Source organism: Erinaceus europaeus, chromosome 1 (genome assembly GCF_950295315.1).
Source record: "Erinaceus europaeus chromosome 1, mEriEur2.1, whole genome shotgun sequence".
Lineage (NCBI taxonomy): Eukaryota > Metazoa > Chordata > Mammalia > Eulipotyphla > Erinaceidae > Erinaceus > Erinaceus europaeus.
Genome location: NC_080162.1, coordinates 19,794,591 through 19,820,156, shown reverse-complemented (window position 1 = coordinate 19,820,156; position 25,566 = coordinate 19,794,591). Strand labels below are relative to the sequence as shown.

At 41.4% G+C, this 25,566-nt stretch overlaps 1 protein-coding gene across 3 annotated transcripts in view; it reads left to right on the top strand.

Annotated features, from left to right (window-relative positions):
• The window catches only part of PBLD (phenazine biosynthesis like protein domain containing), a 32,544-nt gene extending 8,520 nt beyond the window's left edge, over positions 1–24,024 (top strand). The window contains exons 2-10 of one of the 3 annotated variants that reach the window (XR_009550847.1): positions 4,905–5,004; positions 5,919–6,017; positions 12,895–13,004; positions 13,104–13,133; positions 18,338–18,426; positions 18,694–18,872; positions 22,142–22,204; positions 23,338–23,456; positions 23,765–23,886. Coding sequence is in view for 2 of the 3 variants with exons in the window: in XM_007524164.3 (XP_007524226.1) it covers positions 4,905–5,004; positions 5,919–6,017; positions 12,895–13,004; positions 13,104–13,133; positions 18,338–18,426; positions 18,694–18,872; positions 22,142–22,204; positions 23,765–23,877 (783 nt within the window). In the remaining variant the exon portion in view is untranslated. Of the gene's footprint in view, positions 1–4,904; positions 5,005–5,918; positions 6,018–12,894; positions 13,005–13,103; positions 13,134–18,337; positions 18,427–18,693; positions 18,873–22,141; positions 22,205–22,536; positions 22,599–23,337; positions 23,457–23,764 lie in introns of all 3 variants that reach the window. The other 2 variants (XM_060195266.1, XM_007524164.3) reach the window with 2 other exon arrangements.
• The last annotated feature ends 1,542 nt before the right edge of the window (positions 24,025–25,566 follow it).

Below are 25,566 nucleotides of genomic sequence, written 5' to 3'. Positions count from 1 at the left end.
TTGGTTATTAAACTCTTATCTGATGTATGGCATGTAAAGATCTTCTCCCATTCTGTGAGGGGTCTCTTGGTTTGGGTAGTGGTTTCTTTTGCTGTGAAGAAGCTTTTTAATTTGATGTAGTCCCATAGGTTTATACTTGCCTTAGTCTTCCTTGTAATTGGATTCGTTTCATTGAAAATGTCTTTAAAATTTATGCAGAAAAGAGTTCTGCCAATATTTTCCTCTAAGTATCTGATAGTTTGTGGTCTAACATCCTAGTCCTTGATCCACTTGGAATTTACTTTTGTATTTGGTGAAATACAGTGATTCAGTTTCATTCTTCTGCATGTTTCAACCCATTGTTTCCAACACCATTTGTTGATGAGACTCTGCTTTCCCCATGTAATAGTCTGGGCCCCTTTGTCAAAGATTAGATGTCCATATGTGTGGGGCCTCATTTCAGGGCTCTCAATTCTATTCCACTGGTCAGCGTGTCTGTTCATGTTCCAGTACCAAGCAGTTTTGATGACAATGGCCCTATAATACAGTTTGAGATCTGGGAGTGTGATGCCTCTGGTTCTGTTCTTTTTTCTCAAGATTGTTTTGGCAATTCTAGGTCTTTTCTGGTTCCAGATAAACATTTGTAGCATTTGTTCTATTCTCCTAAAAAATGTGCTTGGGATCTTGATGGGGATAGCATTAAATTTGTAGATGCCTCTGGGTAATATATTCATTTTGATGATGTTAATTCTACCAACCCATGAACATGGAATATCTTTCCACTTCTTTGTGTCTTTTTCAATTTCTTTGAGTAGTGACTCATAATTTTCAGTATACAAGTCTTTCACTTCTTTGGTTAGGTTTACTCCTAGATATTTTATTGTTTTTGTTGCTATAGAAAAAGGAACTGATTTCTGGATTTCAATTTCTTCTAACTTAGTGTTTTCATAGAGGAATGCCACTGACTTTTGAATGTTAATTTTGTAGCCTGACACCTTACTGTATTGCCTGATGATTTCCAAAAGCTTCTTGCTGGATTCCTTAGGTTTTTCCATGTATACTATCATGTCATCTGCAAATAAGGAGAGTTTGACTTCTTCTCTTCCAATCTGTATGCCTTTAATTCCTTGCTCCTGCCTGATTGCTATGGCAAGAACTTCCAACACTATGTTGAATAGTAATGGTGATAGTGGGCAGCCCTGTCTAGTACCTGATCTGAGGGGAAATGCTTCCAGTTTTTCACCATTGAGTATGATGTTGGCTGTAGGTTTGCTATATATAGACTCCACTATCTTCAGGAATTTTCCATCTATTCCCATTTTTTGTAGTGTTTTGATCATAAAGGGATGTTGTATTTTGTCAAAGGCTTTCTCTGCATCTATTGATATGACCATGTGGTTTTTGGTCTTGCTTTTGTTGATGTGGTGGATCACATTGATTGACTTACGTATATTAAACCAACCTTGCATGCCTGGGATAAACCCCACTTGGTCATGATGAACAATCTTTTTGATATACTGCTGTATCCGGTTGGCTAGAATTTTGTTCAATATTTTTGCATCTATGTTCATCAGAGATATTGGTCTGTAGTTTTCTTTTTTGGTTGTGTCCCTGTCTGCTTTTGGTATCAGGGTGATGTTGGCTTCATAGAAGCTGGAAGGGAGTATTCCAGTGTCTTCAATCTTCTGGAAGACTTTTAAAAGTAGAGGTATTAGTTCTTCTTTGAAAGTTTTGTAGAATTCATTTGTAAAACCATCTGGTCCAGGACTTTTATTTTTGGGAAGATTTTTGATAACTGTTTCAATTTCATTAGCTGTGATGGGCCAGTTATTTTATTTTTGAGAAAGATGCAGTGAGAGAAGAACAGCAGAGCACTGCTCATCTCTGGCTTATGGTGGTGCGGGGGATTGAATCTGGGACTTTGGAGCCTCAGACTTGATGCTATCTACCCCCACCCTGAGCCTATTTTCTTCATTCTGTGAGATCTTAGCCCATTCTGACTTGTTCCACCTTACTAGCCTATCATATGGGAGGCCCTAACTATCTGTCAAGTGAAACGAAAACTGTTATGACCAATTAAATAATGGCAAAATTTCCTTTTTAGAATTCTAGTGAACTAATAAGTACTAATTACATACTGTCCTTGGTGGGCCACTGCAGGTGGGGTGTGCAAAGTGATTATGAGCTTTAGCATCTGTGATGCAACTGGAGGGACTAAGCATCTCTAAGAACCATTAGAGACAACAGAGACAATAAAGAGCAACAACAAAAAGAGCCATTCCGAACAGCTTGAGGTGGCTTATAACTTGAATGCTATGCTGTGTGGATCAGAATTTGCAGTGAGGTATCCAGGTGCCCCAGAAGGAGCCTCCCATTTCTTTCTGTATGATTTCAAACTTTGTACACCGAAGTGTTTTTCCTTTGCTGGAGCCTGCAACAGAGGGACAAAAGAACAGATTATTAGCAGGACAATCATGTTTGGGCTGTCATATTTCTAAACTGCCACAAGATGGGAGTATTTAAAAATTTTACTCTGGTTTTCTGATCTTTTGTGGATTAAATCATGATAGAAATTCATTGTTCAAGTGCATTACATTGGGATTTAGAACAGAAGAAGAAGAAAGGAAGGAAGTGAAGAAAAGAGACATGGTTCTATTTTTATTGTTTGGATTTTGATTCATGTGGTATTGCCAAAGGCTACTAAAAGAAGAGGAAGGCCAGCTAGTTCATTTGTTGTTTATGTTGTATATTGAAAATAACCTTTTAGTCTAAAATGGAAAAAATATGCAAACTAAAATTAGGTATTTTTATTTTTAATATATTTAAATCATTCATTCATTCATTCATTCATTACCAGAGCCTTGCTGAGCTCTGGCTTACATTGGTGCTGGGGACTGAACCTGAAACTTTAGAGCCTGAGACTCTAAAGTTCTTTGCATAACCATTATGCTATATCCCTCACACTGTTTAAAAAATTTTGCAGATTTATTAATGAGAGGAGAAAAAGAGAATCAGAGCATCACTTTGGCATATGTGGTGTTAGGGATCAAACTTGGGACTTCATTCATACAAGTCTAACATTTTATCCACTGTGCTTCCTTCCTGGCTGCTATTATATTTTAATAAAAAAAATTTTTTTTACAATGAAATGTGCTCACATAAAGGGAAACCACAGGAAATATAAGACAGTATAACAAAATAGGACACATAAATCAGGTAAGAACAGTAGTTATGTATGTACAAACTATTGTATTTTACTGTCGACTATAAACCATTAATCTCTCAATAAAGAAAATAAAAAAGAAAAGTAGTTATGATAAAGGTCATAATTTGAGTCAGCAGGAAAATAATTATTTGATTAAAATGATTCTGAGGGAAAAAATGATTCTGAGGGAAAAAATGATTCTGAGGTAACTGGTTAGCACTTGAAGATGAAAAGTGAAGTCTCTGAGTTGTACTGTATAACAACCAAATCCAAATGAATTGAAACTTCACCTGTAAAATATATAATGAAAGTAGTAGAATAGTCAAGCAGTGTGGGCTCTGAGTTGAGTGACCACTATGTATTAAGTAAAAAATGATTTAACTGAATTACCCAAAGTAATACACCTCATGCATAGCTGACTAGGATTTGAACGTAGGCAAATTGACTCCAGGGTCAAAGCATTTATATCATGCCCTTTTTTTTTTTAATATTTATTTTATTTATTTATTCCCTTTTGTTGCCCTTGTTGTTTTATTGTTGTAGTTATTATTGTTGTTGTTAGATAGGACAGAGAGAAATGGAGAGAGGAGGGGAAGACAGAGAGGAGGAGAGAAAGATAGACACCTGCAGACCTGCTTCACCGCTTGTGAAGCGACTACTCTGCAGGTGGGGAGCCAGGGTTCGAACCGGGATCCTTATGCTGGTCCTTGTGCTTTGCGCCACCTGCGCTTAACCCGCTGCGCTACAGCCCGACTCCCATCATGCCCTTTTTTATTCTTTTTTTTTTTATTATTATTTTTTTACCAGAGCACTGCTTAGCTCTGCTTTATGGGAGTGGTGGGGGTGGGGTGGGGTGGGGTGGAGTGTGTGCACGTGTATGTGTGTGTGTGTGTGTGTGTGTGTGTGTTAACTGAACCTGGGACTTTGGAGCCTCAGGTATGAAAGTTTTCTTTGCATAACCATTATGCTATCTACCCCTGCCCCAGCATTTACATTATGCAAAGGGTGAAAAGCATAAACAAAGTTTATGTAATTCTAGGAAAGTGAGTGCATTTAAAAAAATATTTAGCTCTAAAAAAATATTTAGCTCTTTTAATTTAGTAAGCCACATAGGTGGCTTTTTTTTTCTTCCCCGTTCAGTCTCACTGAAATGGGTTCCAGACTTCTCTTCATTCATCCAATAAGAAAGGGAGGTAGTAAAGTTTCCATTTGTAGAGACTTATTTTAGAAGAATCACACTCTTATACAGGTTTAAAATATTCTGATAGAAAATAGACCAAACCAGTCTTTCAGATTCTATTCTAACTTGATTTATATACAAGGGTGCTGTAAGCATGGATTTCTGAGAGAGAAAAAAATTATGAAACTTCCTTGAACTCCTTGGTAATTATTTCCAAGTGTGTAACTTGTAATAGTAAAAGACTGCATTATTTTTTTCTAATTTTTATTAGTGATTTACAAAATAAGATAATAGGGGTATAGTCCCACACCATTCCCACCACCAGAGCTCTGTGTCCCATCCCCCTCTAGTGGAAACTGCAGTAACTCTCCCAAGGTCACAGATAATGGGCTAACTATGTATCAGTGTCTGTATGTCCGTCTATTTACCTATCTATATTTCTGCTCATTTTTGTTAATATACTGCATTATTAACGACTGACCCTGTTGCCCAAAGAAGTCTGTTTCCTGAAGTCTTGATGACACTTTATTTTTCATTTAGCAACTGGATGAAGACATGCATCAAAAAATCGCAAGGGAAATGAACCTCTCTGAAACTGCTTTTATCCGAAAACTACACCCAACTGACAACTTTACACAAAGTAAGTATGAATTTTAAACAGTATTCTTATGTGGCACCCCAAACTGCTTCTCCAGAGGGGGAATGATATGGAAGGGAAACACCCATATACTGTTTGGAGGGCGGGTGGGAGAGTCGGCTTTGTTTCTCAGTATATACAGGCGAGGGTGAGTGTTGGTTAGTTTGAATGTTTCAACTCAAAATCTAGCACTAGGGAGCCAAAGACTACTTGACTATATTTCATTCTTCCTTCTAGAACATATTCCAACTATTAATCATGCTAGTGAAACATTTAGCAAAGAATTTTTTAAAAAAGAATTTGTTGGGGGAGTCGGGTGGTAGCGCAGAGGGTTAAGCGCACGTAGCGCAAAGCGCAAGGACCGGCTTAAGGATCCCGGTTCGAGCCCCAGCTCCCCACCTGCAGGGGAGTCGCTTCACAGGCGGTGAAGCAGGTCTGCAGGTGTCTTTCTCTCCCCCTCTCTGTCTTCCCCTCCTATCTCCCTTTCTCTCTGTCCTATCTAACAACAACAACATCAACAACAGTAACTACAACAACAATAAAAGAAAAGCAAGGGCAACAAAAGGGAAAATAAACAAATATAAAAACAATAAAAAAATAAAAGAATTTTTTGGGACTGGGATTACCATGTGTGAGGACCCAGGTTCAGATCCTTGGGCCTCCTCCCCCATACACACACACACCTGCAGGAGGAAAGCTTTATGAATGGTGGAACAGTGCTGCAGGCATCTCTGTCTCTCTGTTTCTCACTTTCTACCAAAGAGGAAGAAAGAAATGATGCCAGGAGCAGTGGCGGAGCAGGCACTAAGTGCCAGCAATAATACTGGTGGCAAAGAAAAAAAAAGAAAGAGAATAGTTTCTCACCTACTTGTATGGGAATGATCTCACCTCTGGATTTTTTTTTCCTCCCTCTGTAGGTTCCTGCTTTGGATTAAGGTGGTTTACACCGGCAAGTGAGGTGCCCCTCTGTGGCCATGCTACCCTGGCTTCTGCAGCTGTGCTGTTTTACAAAATAAGTAATGTGGTTTTCTTTTATGAACCAAACACAATAGAACTTAATGAATAGCAAATCATCTTAAAATATCCTCACACGGGAGTCGGGCGGTAGCGCAGCGGGTTAAGCACACATGGCGAAGCACAAGGACTGGCATAAGGATCCCAGTTTGAGCCCCGGCTCCCCACCTGCAGGGGAGTCGCTTCACAGGCGGTGAAGCAGGTCTGCAGGTGTCTATCTTTCTCTCCCCCTCTCTGTCTTCCCCTCCTCCCTCCATTTCTCTCTGTCCTATCCAACAACAACGACATCAATAACAACAACTACTACAGCAACAACAAAAAGACAACAAGGGCAACAAAAGGGAAAATAAATAAAATAAAAAAATATCCTCACACTCTCTTTCTGCTGATACACAGTAGGTGAGATAAAGGCATTATAGAGATTGCAGAGTTTATTTCATGCCACTTCTTCTAGCGTTTGCCCTTCTTCCGTAGCCAGTCAACAGCGTCAGGTTGAAAGCTGTCAGGAGCTGCTTGTTTCTGGCTTTGAAAGTGACTGGGATCCATGTCTGCTAGGAAGGATCGTCAGTTTCCCCAATGAATGGGATGCACCACGAGAAGGTCGATCCAATGCAACCCACTGATGATGCAGAAACAAAACCTTCGGACTTCAATAGCAATTTGACCTTTCCAGTCTGTGTCAGTTGGAAAGCCATGGTTGTCATTTCTTAGAACACCGTTTTGTTATAAATAGGGCCTTTGTGGTCTCCGTGACTACTACAGGGAGAAAGTTCACATGGGCAGAATAGGAGTCTTGAATGAGGTGCTACAGGGATCAGAATAAAGGCTGGGTGGTGGCACACCTGGTTGAGTGCACATATTGCAATGTGCAAGTACCCAGGTTCGAGCTTTCGGTCTCCACCTGCTGGGATGGGAGAAAGCTTTGAGACTGGTGAAGCAGGCTGCCGGTGTCTCTCTGTCTCTCTCCCTCTCTGTTTCTCCCATACTCTCAATTTCTGGCTGTTTCTATCCAATAAAGATATAAAAACATTAAAAAAAAAAGAAAATTGAAGAAAAAAGAGATTTTTTTAAAAGTGGTTGTTTAAAAAAAAAGAAGCAGAACATATTTTGCCTCAAATATGTCCCCACTCTTACTGAAATGCATTCTCCTTTAGTCTGAACTCTGAAGATTTATGAATCCCAATTTTGTTCATTTACCTCACGAAGATAAGATATAGCACCTCATTTCTACCAGTTTCCATCTTACTTGTGTTTAGTTTAATAGATAAAGACCAGGGTTTTGTGGGAACAGGACCAAGAAGAGATGCCTGGTACCCTAAAAAGGAAGGATGGATGCATCTGTCAGCAAGGCTAGAGAGTGGAGAGTTGAAGAAGTAGGCTCTTGGGGACTTGATGTTGGTGGGAATACCAAAGGCAGATATCACAGGGTAGGTTTCCCCAGAAACAGACTGAGACTCAACTTGCATGTCAGAAGAATTTGGCTTTTGGGGGGATCATTATTATTGGGTTAGTTATTTAATATTCTGGGATCAGTATTGCTAGAACTACAGGTGATGACAGCAAAGAAAGGGCTAGATTAAATCCACATGGAGATCTGAAACCATCACGATCCTTCAAGCAACATCCCTCCAAACAGAAGCAAAGCCTTTCAATACCCAGATCCACAGCAGTGCAGAATGACTTTCGGTGAGGTCGCTCTATTCAGCCCAGGGCAGTATCAGAACAGGACTCAGCTGAGTGCTGTCAGCCATCAGTTTGGACTGGGTGGCTGCTGAGGCGACCAAGGTCTCAGCATGCACACAAAAGCAATTCTGTGCCTCCGGTACTTTGCTGCCTCATGTAGTCCCGACTCTGAGAGGCGGGTGGAGGGCAAGATTCTGAACAACCCAGAAGGGGAACTTTGAGTTGAAGAACAGAACAGCCATCTGTGAAAAGCGTGAAAGTGAAGGGGACTTCATTATGGGCAGTAGCATATCTAACTAGAACCACTGGATTATTCTGAGGGCGGGAGTGACTGACAGGAGATAATGTTGAGAGGTCAGTTTCTCTTTGTGTAACATAGCCTATTATAAACTTATAAAAGACAGTTTTGATATCTGAAGATAGGGAACAAGTGAGGCAAACATATGTCTGGAAAAAAAAATAAAGATTATGTGGTCCAGGAGATAGCACAGTGGATAAAGCACTGGACTCTCAGCCATGAGGTCCGGAGTTCTGTCCCCGGCAGCACATGTACCAGAGTGATGGCTGGTTCTTTCTCTCCACCTATCTTTCTCATTAATAAATAAATAAATTCTTTTTAAAAAAATAAGGATTATACAAAAGTTGTATTGAGTATTTTTTGAAAACTCCATGCTAATTGCTAGAATACTAACATTTGTAATGGTAAGCTTTGTGGCCAGGCTGTAGTGTACCTGGTTAAGCATACACATTACAGTGTGCAAGGACTCAGGTTCAAGCCCCTGGTCCCCATCTACAGAGGGAAAGCTTCATGAATGGTGAAGTAGAGCTGCAGATGTCTCTCTGTCTCTCTCCCTCTCTACCTCCCCTCTCTCAATTTCTCTTTGTCTCTATCCATTAATAAATAAATAATGAAATGGTAACCTTTGGATCTCCCATAGGGTGGCCTCATCTAATAAGGTAAAAACTATGTTTTCTAACTGAAAATGCCTTATACAAATTATAAAGAGAAACTTCAAATTTTGGGTTCTAGAATGTCAATTTTATAAGCAATTTTATAAGTAAACTTAGTAAAGTTAATAAGCAATGCTGAATTTTCTCACCTTTGAGATATGATTAAGTATAATGCTTAGAAATAATGGTGGGGGGGCCAGGTGGTGGCGCACCTGGTTGAGCGCACAAGGACCCAGGTTTGAGCCCCTGGCCCCCACCTACAGGGGGAAAGCTTCACAAGTGGTGAAGCAGGGCTGCAAGTGTCTCTCTGTCTCTCTCCCTCTGTATCACCCCCTTCCCTCTCAATTTCTGACTGTCTCTATCCAGCAAATAAATAATTAAAAAAAAAAAAAGAAATAATGGTGGGAAGGGATTAGGTCACAAAGCTTTTTTAAAAAAATATTTTAAAATTTATTATCTTTATTCATTTGATAGAGGCAGCCAGAAATTAAGAGGGAAAGGGGTGCTAGAAAGGGAGAGAGACACTTGCAGCCCTGCCTCACCACTCATGAAGATTTTCTCCTGTAGCTGAGGGTCAGGGGCTTGAACCCATGTCCTTGCACACTGTAATCTGATAGTTTGATTTCTTCAAAACAAGCCATGGAGGCTGGGCAGTGGCATACCCAGTTAAGTATACATAGTACTATGCACAAAGACCAGCACAAGGTCCTGGGTTCGAGCCCCTGCTCCCTACCTGCAGCTAGAATGCTTCCTGAGCAGTGAAGCAGCTCTGCAGGTGTCTTATCTTTCTCTCCTTTTCTCTATTTCTCCTCCATTATCTCTCAGTTTATCTATGTCCTATCAAATAAAATAAGAAAAAATAATGCCACCAAGAGTAGTGAATTTGTAGTGCTGGCACTGAGCTCCAGTGACAACCCTGGTGGCAAAAAATAAAATGAAATGAAATAAAACAAGCCTATTTTATTTACATCAAGCTCTTGTTTATAATCTGTATATTCTATTTGTCACCTGCATGGCATATCTCATACTAGTGGAGTTTATAACTATAGTAATTACAGGTTGATGTATATATATTTAAACATTTATTTATTTGTTATTGGAGAGAAAGCTGGGATATGGAGATTGGGTGGTGGGAATTGTGTGGAGTTGTACCCCTCCTACCCTATGCTAATTTATCCTTTCTTAAATAAAAAATAAATTAAAAAAAAGCGAGAGGAGGGAGAGATATGTAGGGAGAGAGACAGAGAGACACCTGCAGCACTGCTTCACCACTTGTGAAGGTTTCCCCTTACAGGTGGGGACCAAGGGCTTGAACCTGGGTCTTTGTGCACTGTAACATGTGTGCTCAACCAGGTGTGCTACCACCTGGCACCCCATACAGGTTGATAGTTAAAGATCTGCATTCAAATACACTATAGCATCTTTGTGAGGTTCAGTTGTTACTCCATTTTACTGGTAAACTGAAATCAGTATCAGCTTAATTACTGAGGTTTAGGGAGGCTAATTTGATCCAGATTACAGGCAGTAACTTTTTTTATTTATTTCTTTATTGGGAAATTAATGTTTTACATTCAACAGTAAATACAATAGTTTGTACATGTATAACATTCCCCAGTTTCCCATTTAACAATACAACCCCCACTATGTCATTTATCATCCTTCATGGACCTGTATTCTCCCTACCCACCCACCCCAGAGTCTTTTACTTTGGTGCAATACGCCAATTCCATTTCAGGTTCTACTTGTGTTTTCTTTTCTGATCTTGTTTTTCAACTTCTGCCTGAGAGTGAGATCATCCCATATTCATCCTTCTGTTTCTGACTTATTTCACTCAACATGATTTTTTCAAGGTCCATCCAAGATCGGCTGAAAACAGTGAAGTCACCATTTTTTACAGCTGAGTAGTATTCCATTGTGTATATATACCACAACTTGCTTAGCTACTCATCTGTTGTTGGACACCTGGGTTGCTTCCAGGTTTTGGCTATTACAAATTGTGCTGCCAAGAACATACGTGTACACAGATCTTTTTGGATGGATGTGTTGGGTTCCTTAGGATATATCCCCAGGAGAGGAATTGCAGGGTCATAGGGTAGGTCCATTTCTAGCCTTCTGAGAGTTTTCCAGACTGTTCTCCACAAAGGTTGGACCAATTTTCTTTCTTTCTTTTTTTTTTTTATTTAAGAAAGGATTAATTAACAAAACCATAGGGTAGGAGGGGTACAACTCCACACAATTCTCACCGCCCAATCTCCATATCCCACTCCCTCCCCTGATAGCTTTCCTATTCTCTATCCCTCTGGGAGCATGGACCCAGGGTCATTGAGGGTTGCAGAAGGTGGAAGGTCTGGCTTCTGTAATTGCTTCCCCGCTGAACATGGGCGTTGACTGGTCGGTCCATACTCCCAGTCTGCCTCTCTCTTTCCCTAGTAGGGTGGGGCTCTGGGGAAGCTGAGCTCCAGGACACATTGGTGGTGTCTTCAATCCAGGGAAGTCTGGCCGGCATCCTGATGACATCTGGAACCTGGTGATGCAAACTCTAGTGTACTTCTGCTTTCTTACTTTGGTGCCATACTCCAAACTCAGTCAATTTCTGCTTTGCGTTTCTACTTCTTTTTTTTTTTTTTTTACATGCATAACATTCCCCAGATTCCCATTTAACAATACAACCCCCACTATTTAATTCATCATTTTTCATGGACCTGTATTCTCCCCACCCACCCACCCACCCCAGAGTCTTTTACTTTGGTGTAATACTCCAATTCCATTTCAGGTTCGACTTGTGTTTTCTTTTCTAATCTTGTTTTTCAACTTCGGCCTGAGAGTGAGATCATCCCGTATTCATCCTTCTGTTTCTGACTTATTTCACTCAACATGATTTTTTCAAGGTCCATCCAAGATCGGCTGAAAACGGTGAAGTCACCATTTTTTACAGCTGAGTAGTATTCCATTGTGTATATATACCACAACTTGCTCAGCCACTCATCTGTTGTTGGACACCTGGGTTGCTTCCAGTTTTTGGCTATTACAAATTGTGCTGCCAAGAACATATGTGTACACAGATCTTTTTGGATGGATGTGTTGGGTTCCTTAGGATATATCCCCAGGAGAGGAATTGCAGGGTCATAGGGTAGGTCCATTTCTAGCCTTCTGAGAGTTTTCCAGACTGTTCTCCACAGAGGTTGGACCAATTTTCATTCCCACCAACAGTGTAGGAGGGTTCCTTTGACCCCACACCCTCTCCAGCATTTGCTGCTGTTACCTTTTCTGATGTATCACAGTCTCACAGGAGTGAAGTGATATCTCATTGTTGTCTTTATTTGCATTTCTCTGACAATCAGAGACTTGGAGCATTTTTTCATGTGTTTCTCGGCCTTTTGGACCTCTTCTGTGGTGAATATTCTGTCCAAGTCCTCCCCCCATTTTTGGATGGGGTTATTTGTTGTCTTGTTGTTGAGTCTGGCAAGCTCTTTATATATGTTGGTTATTAAACTCTTATCTGATGTATGGCATGTAAAGATCTTCTCCCATTCTGTGAGGGGTCTCTTGGTTTGGGTAGTGGTTTATTTTGCTGTGCAGAAGCTTTTTAATTTGATGTAGTCCCATAGGTTTATACTTGCCTTGGTCTTCTTTGTAATTGGATTTGTTTCATTGAAAATGTCTTTAAAATTTATGCGGAAAAGAGTTCTGCCAATATTTTCCTCTAAGTATTTGATAGTTTGTGGTCTAACATCCAAGTCCTTGATCCACTTGGAATTTACTTTTGTATTTGGTGAAATACAGTGATTCAGTTTCATTCTTCTGCATGTTTCAACCCATTGTTTCCAACACCATTTGTTGAATAGACTCTGCTTTCCCCATGTAATAGTCTGGGCCCCTTTGTCAAAGATTAGATGTCCATAGGTGTGGGGCCTTACAGGCAGTAACTCTTAAAGAATGTAAAATGAAACCTTGTAGTGCAATGTGCAGTTCAATCAGTTACATACCTGGCTCTCAAGTTAGGCCCCATGAGGATGTTCTCCACTGTAGACCCCAGAAATTCAACTTGGGGCCCCACCTGTGATAGACAGCACTGCCGGAGATGCAAAGACAACACAGTGGTAGCTAAAACAGGAAGGCAAAAGGCCTAGGCAGTGGGGGAAAAAAAAAAAAAAAGGAAGGGAAGGCAAACATATAGCAAATTCTTGTTCTCCTGTTTCTTTATTCAATTTTAGTTTTTTAATTGACAGACTTTTTTCCTTTCAGAAAATGTGAATAGCACTCTATCCTTTATTACTCTGAGTGGGGAACTAAAGGCCAGAAGAACAGAAGATAGCATTGTCCTGGACTTTCCTCTTTATCCAGCCAACCCCATGGTCAGTACTTTCCAGCTGTTGATGTAATCTGTGTACAGCTAAGAACTTGCCTGTTTCACAATGGTTTTCTTTTTTTTTTTTTTTTATATCCTCGTCTAGGACTCCTGTGAAGTGGACAACTTGATAAAGGTGGGTCAGGAGAATCAAAAGCTGAGCTCATGTGCTTTGGTTCCTTGTTATTCTTGGAAGTCAAAGACTCAGTACCAGTTGATCCTCACAAAGAGACCTACCTACAGACGTGTTCCAGTTTAGCCTAGGATGAGTCATGCATAGTGTGCTTGAGGTTTGGATTTTAATATTAAATCTATTCGGTGAGAATGTTGACCTATTCTTTCTGATTTCACTGTCAAGTTTATTAACCTCCATAATTTGAGGATGGTGAGAGGATGCTGTGATGGGCTAAGAGTGAAAGAAGATACTAGACACTGCTGAGTAGCTGATGGTCTTTCCATCAGTTTCTGTTGGTGGTGGGATTGTACTTTGGTACAATTGATTGTACTTTTAGCACAAGAAAGCATGGCTACCAAAACAGAGAAAGTGACACATACAGTCTAGCTTCTCAAGGAGCCAACAGGAGCAGGGCTGAATACTACTACTAATAATAATAACTTATGTAATTATCATACAGCACATTTTGAGAATCTATGCACTATCGCATGCCACGTTTCGTTGTAAGTATCAAATTTATTCTCATGGTTACTCTGTGAAGGTGGCACCTTAATCGTCCCATGGAGATTTCAGATGCCCAGAACAGCGTTGGCCAATCAGCAGTTTTGTAGAGAAAGAAAGGCTTAGGTCGAGAGCAGGGTTGCCACAAGCAAAGGCAACTCCATAGTGTGGTTTATTCTGGGTGCCACTGGGGTGACTTTTCAACTGCAGCATTTATCACTTCTTTAGTGTTTTGCTTTGTCTGTCTGTCTGTCTGTCTGTCTGTTTGTTTATTTCCAAAGTACTGCTCAGCTCTGACTTATAGTGGTGCTGGACATTGAGCCTGAGACCTTTGGTGTCTCACATGAAAAAAAATTTTTTTTGCATACCCATTATGTTATATCCCCAGCCCCTTTGTCTAACTTTTCTTTTCTTTTTCTTTTTCCATCTAAAAAGTTTAATTCAAGGTACCAGAATTTAAATTTTCTCAAACTCAGAAAATAATGTTCTCATACTTCTTTTTATTTATTTATTTAAAAAGGGAGACATTAACAAAAGCGTAGGATAGGAGGGGTACAACTCCACACAATTCCCACCACCAGATCTTTATATCCCATCCCCTCCCCTGATAGCTTTCCCATTCTCTGTCCCTCTGGGGGTATGGACCCAAGGTCATTGTGGGTTGCAGAAGGTGGAAGGTCTGGCTTCTGTAATTGCTTCCCCGCTGAATATGGGTGTTGACTGGTTGGTCCATACTCCCAGTCCTCCTCTCTCTTTCCCTAGTAGGGTGGGTCTCTGGGGAAGCAGAGCTCCAAGACACATTGGTGGGGTTGTCTGTCCAGGGAAGTCTGGTCGTCATCATGCTGGCATCTGGAACCTGGTGGCTGAATAGAGAGTTAACATACAAAGCCAAACAAATTGTTGAACCATTATGGACCTGAAGGCTGGAATAGTGCAGATGAGGTGTTGGGGGGTATTCACTGCAGACTATTGTGTACTTCTGCTTTCAGGTATATATTTTACTCTAGTTTATGGATACATGTGAATGTATGCTCTATCTCAGGTGACCTGGCCTATATTTAGGTTTTGGGACTTTGTTAGGAAGTGAACCACCTGGAATGGAGTTAGAGAGTACTATGAAAGGAAAAGGTCTCACCCGAGTAATGAAGCTGAAGGGTTGTTATTCCACACCTGAAGTCTCTGGACACAGTCTGAAGTGACACATGCTGGCGTGACACTCATTGCATTGATTAGGTTGCTATCGGCAGATGCGATATTATTTGATATGAATTGAGAGAAACATGCAGGAAAGTGCGCCCCACCCTAAGGTTCCAGGACTGGGGGAAATATAGGCTCTATAGTGGAAAAGTGAGGTTCCTGCTGTCTTAGGGCTCAAGAAGACAATGGATAGTTATTGTTATCATCTCATTATTTGGTAATTGGGTTGACTTTGAAAGGTCCCTTTGTTAGGGTTTGCTGTATAAATACCCAGCATCTTGTATATAGCTGTGCCATCGGTTGCTTCTGTTCTTCCTGGTCTAGGCTTTTGAGAGAGTCAACATAACAAAGACTCAGCCTATGTATTAAAAAGACTCAATCTGTGTTTTAAAAAGTTTGAGACATACGATCATTTTTTCTCCTCTCATATTAATTAGTGATTTATATGACTGCAATTTAATAGGAGTGGACATAAACACCATTCCCACCTCCAAAAGACTGTGTCCCATGCCACCCACCCACTCCCATCCCACCCCCGCCGCCACACATTCGGAAGCCGAATGTCCACCCTCCCCCTCACCACAGGGTTTTTACTTTGGTGCCCTACTCCAGATTTAGTCAAATCCTGCTTTTAGTTTCCCTTTCTGTTCTTCTTTCTCAGCTTCTGTTGATGAGTGGGATCATCCTATACTCATCTTTATCTTTCTGACTTAGTTCACTTAACATAACTCCTTCTAGCTCCATCCAAGATGGGTCAGAGAAGGTGAGTTCATTGTTCTTAATAGCTGCGTAATATTCCACAGCTTTCTCAGCCACTCATCTGCTGTTGGGCACCTGGGTTGCTTCCAGGTTTTAGCTATTATGAATTGTGCTGCTATGAACATAGGTGTACACATATCTTTTTGATTGGGCATTATGGAATCCTTGGGTATATCCCCGGGAGAGGAATTACTGGCTCATATGGAAGGTCCATGTCTAACTTTTAAAAAAAATTCTTGATGTATTTTATTTGTTTGTTTATTTATTTATTTATTTATTGCACCCAGGGTTATTGCTGGGGCTCAGTGTCTACACTTCAAAACCACTGTGCCTGGAGGCCATTTGTCCCCATTTTTGTTGCCCTTATTGTTGTTGGATAGGACAGAGAGAAATGGAGAGAGGAGGGGAAGACAGAGAGAGAGGGGAGAGAAAGACACCTGCAGACCTGCTTCACTGCAAGTGGGGAACTGGGGGCTCGAATTGGGATCCTGGAATCCTTGTACCGGTCCTTGCACTTTGCACCATGTGTGCTTAATCCTCTGCGCTACCACCAAGCCCATCTAACTTTTCAGAGTATAACCAAGCCCGAGGGCTGGGGAGATAGCACAGTGGTTATGCAAAAAAGCTTTCATGCCTGAGGCACCAAAGATCCCAGTTCAATCCCTATAAGCCAGAGTTGAGCAGGGCTCACCCAAGCACCGATTTTACACTAAGTCCTACCTATGACTTGGGAAACAAGCCAAATTTGTAAATATTCGTCTTTAGTCATGTTGTCAAGAAAGTAGACAATAGTTATAGTGGCAGATCTTGCTCATAATAGAACGGCATTTATAAAATGGAGCTTATGATTAATGTTAGCTACACTTCGGATTATCATTTTGTAATCCTAGACACTGACAATAAGATTCCCAAGTGAGAATGAAACTTTTGAATTTATACAAGAATCCACATAGAGGAAGATCATCTGATGCTTTAGAGAGTGAAAAATCCCAGAGAGCAGATAGGATACAAGTGTGGGAAGTTTCCATTTCTAGAGAGAGAGAGAGAGAGAGACGTGGCAAACGCTAGAAGAAGAAGAGAGAGACGTGGGTCAGTCAGCTGGAGGGAGGCTCTGCCTTGGGACCTAGAGCATCTCAGTCCCTAAAGTGGGTTAGAGAACATGAAGTTTCCACTTGACAGGCACACAGCTACTATGTAACTGTCATCTGCTCTGCTGGGAGCTGGCATAGGTGATACAGGTTGACCTGGAGGATTTCTTTCTCTCTCCCTAGTCTCCCTCAGCATCCTAAGCCGTCAAACAAAAAGTTTTTGAATATGAGCAAGATTGCATGTAGTTTTAGGTGAGGGGTGACTCAAAGTAGATGAAGGCAGTGTACTTGTCAAACAGAACAGCATTAAGATGAGTCCTCTAGGGAGTCGGGCGGTAGCGCAGCAGGTTAAGCGCACGTGGCACAAAGTGCAAGGAGCGGTGTAAGGATCCCAGTTTGAGCCCCCGGCTCCCCACCTGCAGGGGAGTCGCTTCACAAGCGGTGAAGCAGGTCTACAGGTGTCTATCTTTCTCTCTCCCTCTGTCTTCTCCTCCTTTCTCCACTTCTCTCTGTCCTATCCAACAAAAACAACATCAATGACAATAATAACTACAACAAGGGCAACAAAAGGGAATAAATAAATATTTAAAAAAAGAGATGAGTCATCTAATCTTGACTTCCAGACTCACTGCTTGCCCTGAACTCTTGACATGTAGAACATATTAATTACCATTGTAGGAACTCCATGTATTATTTCATTTAAGCCTCATAGCAAGTCTAAGAAGTGGCTTTGAAGCACTTTGATCTCTAAAAACAGTAACCATTCAGAGCTTTTACTCGAGTCCCCCTCCAACTGCGTGTATGTGGGTGCCTGTGGGTGCCTGGGCCTCTCCGTCTCTCCCCTTCTCTGTGGGGAAAACACCTGTTTGGGGGAGTCAGATGTGCTGATGCATAGTGACACTATCAGCGAGCAAGGCCTACCTGTGCTCCCACGATAATCAGCTTCTCCTAAAGGCCTCTGTGGTTGTCAGAAAGCTGGTCCTCCTTGGGAAATCCTTTTGAGTCCTGAAACTGAATTAAAACTGTTGAGATTAAAGATGGTGGTGTGCCTAATACACAGCAGATGCTATTAAGAAATCATTCCGGGGAGTCGGGCTGTAGCGCAGCGGATTAAGCTCAGGTGGCGCAAAGCACAAGGACCAGCATAAGGATACGGTTCAAACCCCGGCTCCCCACCTGCAGGGGAGTCGCTTCACAGGCGGTGAAGCAGGTCTGCAGGTGTCTGTCTTTCTCTCCTCTCTCTGTCTTCCCCTCCTCTCTCCATTTCTCTCTGTCCTATCCAACAACGACAACAACAATAAATAACTACAACAATAAAACAACAAGGGCAACAAAAGGTAATAAATAAATAAAATAAATATTAAAAAAAAAAGAAGTCATTCCATGGGGGTGGAGGCAGGCAGCATAATGGTAACGTAAAGAGACATTCATGCCTGAGGCTCCAAAGTCCCAGGTTCAATCCTAGGCACCATCATAAATCAGAGTTGAGCAGAACTCTGGTAATAAATAAATAAATACATAAATATTTTTAAAAATTTAAAAAGAAAAATCATTCTATGTAGAAAAGATCATGAACTTGATCCAGCACACCCCTGAAAACTTTTTGGTCTTTCTCCCCAGACGGCAATAGGTGACACACTGGTCCAGGACATTCGATATTCTCCAGATACCCGGAAGCTGCTTGTCAGACTGAGTGATACCTATGACAGGTAAACAAGATTTTTGCTTTTGTTGGTTCTTTATGAGACAGCTGTGCACCCAGGTTCTAGCTCTGACTTTGTTTGGCTGTGTCATGTCCAGTTAGAGCAGGACCTAGTCAACAGAGAGGTTTGTTCCCTAGTAAGAAGCTTACCACCTGCTCTTCCTTTTGCCCCTTGCTTCTTTGGGCAAGCTGCACCTGGTCTGTTTTACAGATCTCGTGTAAGTGGATGGTCTATGAAATAGATCTCTCTTAATCCACCCTATCTATGATCTAGGTCATTTCTAGAGAACCTAAAAGTGAATGCACAGAACCTGCTGCAAGTTGAAAACACCGGGAAGGTGAAAGGACTGATTGTCACCCTTAAAGGGAAGTCTGATGGGCAGATCCCAGCATTTGACTTTTACTCCAGATATTTTGCACCCTGGGTTGGCGTTGCTGAAGACCCTGTGACAGGTACTTTCTGGGTTGGTTCCATGGGAGAGTTTTTCACAGTGAAAAAAGAGCTTACAAAAATAGCTCGCTTGGATAGTGCACCTGCTTTGCCGTGTGGGGAGTGCAGGCTTGGAACTGGCTCTGATGCATGGGAGGAGGCTTCTGTGCTGTCATCCCCCCCCCATCTTTCTCTCTATATCTGGAAAAGTTGCCCCAGAGCACTGGTCCTCTGGCAACAGCCAAACAACAACAATAACAATAAAGTAGCAAGAGGGTGGGGACACAGAACTTTGGTGGTAGGTGTGGTGTGGGACTATACCATGTAATCTTAAAACCTTGTAGCCTCCTGTTAGTCACAAATAAAAAAATGAGAAAAAAGTTAGAAAGAAAGAGGACAACAAGTAGCTGCTGAAGTGCCCTTCCTGTGCCCTTTCAGGTTTCTCAGGCTGCATGCTTCCTTTGTTTCCCTTTCTGCTACCTCCCTATCCCTTCACTTAAGTCTCATGTAAAAAACACAGATAGGGGCCTCTGGTCCCCACCTACAGGGAGAAGCTTCATGTTTGTTGAAACAGTGCTACAGTTGTCTCTCTGTCTCTCCTCTATCTCTCCCTTCCCATTTGGTTTCTCTCTGTCTCTGTCCAAAATAAATAAAAATACATAAAATCTTAAAAAAGAGAGAGAGAGAGAGAGAGAGAGAGAGAAAGACAGAATACAGACAGATGGTAGCTCATATAGTAGGGCACGTGCCTTGCCAAGCGTGTGGCCCAGGTTTAAACCCCAACACCATGTGGGAGCACCACAGCATTGAGGGAAACTCTGGTGCTGTGGTATCTCTCACTCTCTGTCTCTGAAATAAAAAGAATGAAAAAGTTAGTTCAGAAGCAATAAAATTATGCACGCATAAGACCTTGGTACCAGCAAAGACAAAACACAAACAAACAAACAAACAAAACCCACCTCAGAATAAAGATGTTGGTAAAATGATTAGACCTTAGTGTAGTGCATCCTAGTCTGGGGTTCCCTAGCTTAGACACTTTTAACTTTTTACGAGAGAAGCTTTCTCCTTATAAAACATGGGTAGGTCACATGCCATGCACACAGCTCATGTTTGAGCACAGGCAACATGTGGGAGGCGTTCTGGCACAGGAGGAAGCTCTGGTGCTGCGATGTCTCTCCTCTGTCTCTCTGTCTGAATGAAGAAGTCATCAGGAGCAGTGCTGCTGCGCATGTGCAGAGCTCTGGCTTTGCAATGAAATGAACTATAGCCATATATATATGGCCTGTAAAATACCTCAGTCCCTTCAGAGGGCTGTGTCAGCACAATGCATAGTAAGGGCAGAAGGAGTTTGGGCTGAGACTTTGAGGCTTCTATTCTCGTCAGATGACAGGGGACCAGTTTGACTTCAGAACTTAATTTACTCTCCAAGGAATGAAACGCAGGAAATTAAAGCCAAACTCCTTTTAAAAGGACATTGCTCTGTGAGATCCAGACAATACGAATCAACTCTTCTCCATGGAAAAGAAGTTCTGAGAGAATTTATACATGCCTAACTGTGTCACAGTGGTTTCAAATGACTTAGAAGACACGCTTTTTCTCCTCTACTAACACTTTTCCAAAGTAGGAAGGTATTTGGATTGTATGGCCGGCAGTCCTATCAGTTTGCTTGTTGTGAGCGATTTCTTGCAATACAGGACCTTCAGTGCTAAAAGCAGGACAATCTCGGGCAAACTGGGATGACCAGCTACCCTATGGGGAATTTTCAAAACAAATATTGTGTATATTTGTTGTTGTGTGCCGCGGAGAAGAGAGAGAGGAGGTCCGGAGCGAAGAGGCAACACAAATCTTTATTTGCGCTGGCACCTCAGAGTTGGGTGCTAGAGAAGCAGGTTGGGCCACGTGGAGGTAGCGAAAATGGCCACTTCACTGCAGTAACCTTTCCTGCGTCTGAACACCGAAGTGAAGCGCTGGCAAGAGAGCGAGGTGCGGAAGAAGAAGGGCTTTTATAGGAGCAGCTTTCGCGAGAATGGGAAGGGGGAGGAGTAACCATAGCACTCCAGGATAGGATGATAACTCTCATGAGAATGGGAAGGGGGAGGAGTGACCAAAGCACTCCAAATATGCGGGGAAATAGACAATGCCCTGAGGGCACAACATGGCGAAACAGGCACTCCGAGAATGTCCCAACTCTCGGTGGGAACTAGCAGTAGCCTGAGGGGACAACATGGCAGATGTGACTGCATCGGCACAGTATCCCAGCATATATTGCTACCAGGGTCTGTTGTTGGGGCTCTGTACCTGCACTTTTTTTTTTTTTTTTTTAGATAGAGGGTGAAAGATAGAGAGCAGGGAGGAGGGGGGAAAGGCAAAGAGGTGAGAAGAGATACGATCGCATTGTTCTACCCTTCCTGAAACTTCCCCCAGCCATCACATAGGAGTACTTGGCTGGGGGCTTGAACCTGGGATCTTGTGCGTGGTGAAATACCTGGTGAGCTGTCTCTCACCTCCCTCGTAACATTTAATAAGTTGTCCTGAAGGTGGAGCCCTTAGTTCCCCATTCTTTTCACCTTCAAAGACTTTTCTGTCAATTGTTACTTATCATTTTGTTTTTTCATTTCATTTATCTGTTTAATTTTTAAAAATTATCTTTATTTATTGGCTCGAGACAGCCAGAAAATGAGAGGGAAGGGATAGACAGAGAGACACACGCAGCCCTGCTTCATCACTCGCAACAAAGTTTTCTCCCTCACGTGGGGATGGGGCTTGAGCATTGTAACGTGTGCGCTCAACCAGGTGCACCACCACCCAGCCCCTTGGTTTTTCATTCTCTTACCTGTTTTCTGAACAAAACCTAGGTCACAGTCATGTGGAAAAAATGCTTCATTAAAAAGAAAGGTTTTCTGCTATTAAAAGTCTAGGTAGGGAATTTGGCCTTTTGTCAGAGTTCTGACTTTTCATGCACGTGTCCTAGAAGAAGAAGGTGTACTTCCCCCTGTAACACGTAGAGATTTATGTGAAGGTTTTAATTTTCCTACAGTGAACTAACAGACAAGGAGTAAAGCCTGCACTTTAATTTAACCTTCAGGAAGTGTAAATGCAATGGATATGTCATTTGGAGCTTACCTATACATTCTATGCTTTCTTTCTCCACGATTCTATGTTCTGCTATGGCTCTGACTAATATAATGATTGAGTCACCTAAGGTTTAATCAGATTGGATTATTGATTGTTTTGGCTTACAAATTTGTCCTTATTTTCTTTGGAACTATACTATAACTTCATTTCTTTTAAGGATCTGCACATACTGTTCTTAGCAGCTACTGGTCTCAGCAACTAGGGAAGAAAAATATGCACGGTAGGGCATCTTTTTTCAATTTTATTTTTTATTCACCTAACTTTCATCTGATATTCCTTCTCACATAATTCTACTCACTCAGAAAAGTCATGAAATGTGTGGTCCGGTAGGTGGCTCAGTGATAAAGCTTTGGACTCTCGGGCATGAGGTCCTGAGTTTGATCCCTGGCAGCACATGTGCCAGACAGAGTAATGTTTAGTTCTTTCTCTCTCCTCCTATCTTTCTCATTAATAAATAAATAAAATCTTAAAAAAAAAAAAAGTCCTGAAATGTGATGTAGTGCTCATGTGAAAAAGGTCAAGTTCTTTCATTTTGAACCTTCTACTCAAAAGTGTCATCTGCCCCAGCTATTTCTCTCCTCGATCACTCCTAAGACAGAGACATTTCTAACACAGTAAGTACACAAAAAATATTTATTGAATAAAAATATCTAGCTCTATAACTGTGATCCAGAGAGGTTATTTATAATGTGGCAAATTGAGATTGGATGACCTTATAAGTGTCTTACTGCTATTGCTATTTACAAGACCAAATCAAACAGATTTCTTTTTTTTAAAAAAATACTTATTTATTCCCTTTTGTTGCCCTTGTTTTATTGTTATAGTTGTTAATGATATCGTTGTTGTTGGATAGGACAGAGAGAAATGGAGAGAGGAGGAGAAGACAGAGAGGGGGAGAGAAAGACAGACACATGCAGACCTGCTTCACCACCTGTGAAGCGACACCCCTGCAGGTGGGGAGGCAGGGGCTTGGACCAGGATCCTTGCGCCAGTCCTTGCGCTTTGCGCCACATGGGCTTAACCTACTGCGCTGCCGCCCGACTCCCACAGATTTCTCTTGAACCAAATCATTTAGTGAGTAATATATCGCACAGAGAAAGAAAAAATAGATCATATCCAACAACAGAAACTACATAGCTTTTATTATCAAAGTACAACTTCAATCCTAAAGCATGCAGGTCTTACTTAGTGGGAGAGTTAGACCTTTATGAACCCAATTTGGTGACAGCAGAGAGGCTGTTCTCTTTTTTTGTTGAGCCTAGTTACTCCCATAAGCAAGACCGGAGCTATGTCTCTCATATGTGCTTCCTAGTTAACCACAATGAGTAAATAGACATTCTTTGTCCTGTTCAGAATTATGAAGATGGAACCCTGTCAGAAGGGCCAAAACAACTCCTCTTTATCATCTTGGACATGTAGCCTGTAGCTTAATTAATTAGTTAAGCAATCAATTTCAACAAGCCAAGGAAATCGTAAGTGAGGTGATCTAAAACATTAGAGGAAGTGGTCTAAGAAGGGGAGATGCAGAGTTTTGAAGTTTATAGATCAGATTGTATTTGTATCTCCTCCAGCCCTTGGGAGAACCAGGAAGTGGGGGAGGGCTTGTGAGGTGGGCAGGGGCGTGGGCACGGTGCAGTAAGCAGATGGAAGAATGTTCTTTTCACATCGACCTGGGAAGTCTATAGAGCTTGTAATAAAAAGCTTTTTCTTTCATCATGTTGCGTTAATTTAAAAGACTGAAAACACTCTTGATCTGTGACTCATGTTGTATTTTCTTTAGCCTTTCAGTGTTCCAGCCGAGGAGGAGAACTGGAGATCTGTCTGCGCTCTGATGGGAGAGTTGACATTAAGGGAGGTGCTGCTGTTGTCTTAGAGGGCACCCTAGCAGCCTAGAGGTGATCAAGTAAGCTGCTGTCTTGAGCGACTAAATAGTTTCTGCATAAAGAGAGATTCAAGAAGCTGCCCTTGGCAGATGTGAATTGTAACCCACTTAATTCTCATGTTAAAGACAGAAAAATAAAGACATTACTGGAAATTTAATACTATTTTCTGACTAATTAATTGATGGAGTTTTAGTTCAACCTGAGTTTATCTGAAATGTAAGTAGCTAGAGCTGGCAAAATAGTCCGCTTAAATAGTGCGCTTGCTTTGCTATATGTGTCACCCAAGTTTGAGCCTGACCTCCATGACATTGGACGAAACTTCATTCAGTGAGGTGGTGTCTTTTCTTTCTTTCTTTCTTTTTTTTTTTTTTTTTCCTTTATTGGGGGGAATCAGTGGTTTACAGTCAACAGTAAGATATAGTTGTTGTTGTTGTTTTTTTTCTAGAGCATGGTTCAGCTCTGGTTTATGGTGTTGTGGGGGACTGAACCTGGGAGCCTCAGGCATGAATGAGAGTGTTTGCATAACCATCATGCTATCTCCCCCACCCAAAATACAGTAGTTTGTACATGTGTAATATTTCTCAGTTTTCAACATAGCAATTCTTCTAGGTTCTCTGTCATCGTATTCTAGGAACTGAATCCTCCCCACCACCCCAGAGTCCTTCACTTTGGTTCAGTACACCAGCTCCAGTATAAGTTCTACTTTGTGTTTTCTTATTTTTCAGTTTCTGTCTATGAGTGAGATCATCCCATATTCATTCTTTTGTTTCTGACATATCTCACTTAACATGATTCTTTCAAGCTTCATCCAAGATGAAGTGAAAGTGAATTCACCATTTTTATTTATTTATTTATTTATTATTTATTGGGGAATTAATGTTTTACATTCAACAGTAAGTACAATAGTTTGTACATGCATAACATTCACCAGTTTCCCATATAACAATACAACACCCACTAGGTCCTCTGCTATCCTTCTTGGATCTGTATTCTCTCCACCCACACACCTACCCCAGAGTCTTTTACTTTGGTGCAATAAGCCAATTCCAGTTCAGGTTCTACTTGTGCTTTCTTTTCTGATCTTGTTTTTCAGCTTCTGCCTGAGAGTAATTTCATGCCATATTCATCCTTCTGTTTCTGAATTATTTCACTTAACATGAATTTTTCAAGGTCCATCCAAGATGGGCTGAAAATGGTGAAGTCACCATTTTTTATAGCTGAGTAGTATTCCATTGTATATATATACCACTACTTGCTCAGCCACTCATCTGTTGTTGGACACCTGGATTGCTTCCAGGTTTTGGCTATTACAAATTGTGCTGCTAAGAGCATATGTGTACACAGATCGCTTTGGTTGGGTGTGTTGGGTTCCTTAGGATATATCCCCAGGAGAGTAATTGCAGGATCATAGGGTAGGTCCATTTCTAGCCTTCTGAGAGTTCTTCAGACTGTTCTCCACAGAGGTTGGACCAATTTGCATTCCCACCAACAGTGTAGGAAGGTTCCTTTGACCTCACACCCTCTCCAGCATTTGCTGCTGTTACCTTTTCTGATGTATGACATTCTCATAGGAGTGAAGTGGTATCTCATTGTTGTCTTTATTTTCACTTCTCTGACAATCAGAGACATGGAGCATTTTTTCATGTGTTTCTCAGCCTTTTGGATCTCTTCTGTGGTGAATATTCTGTCCATTTCCTCC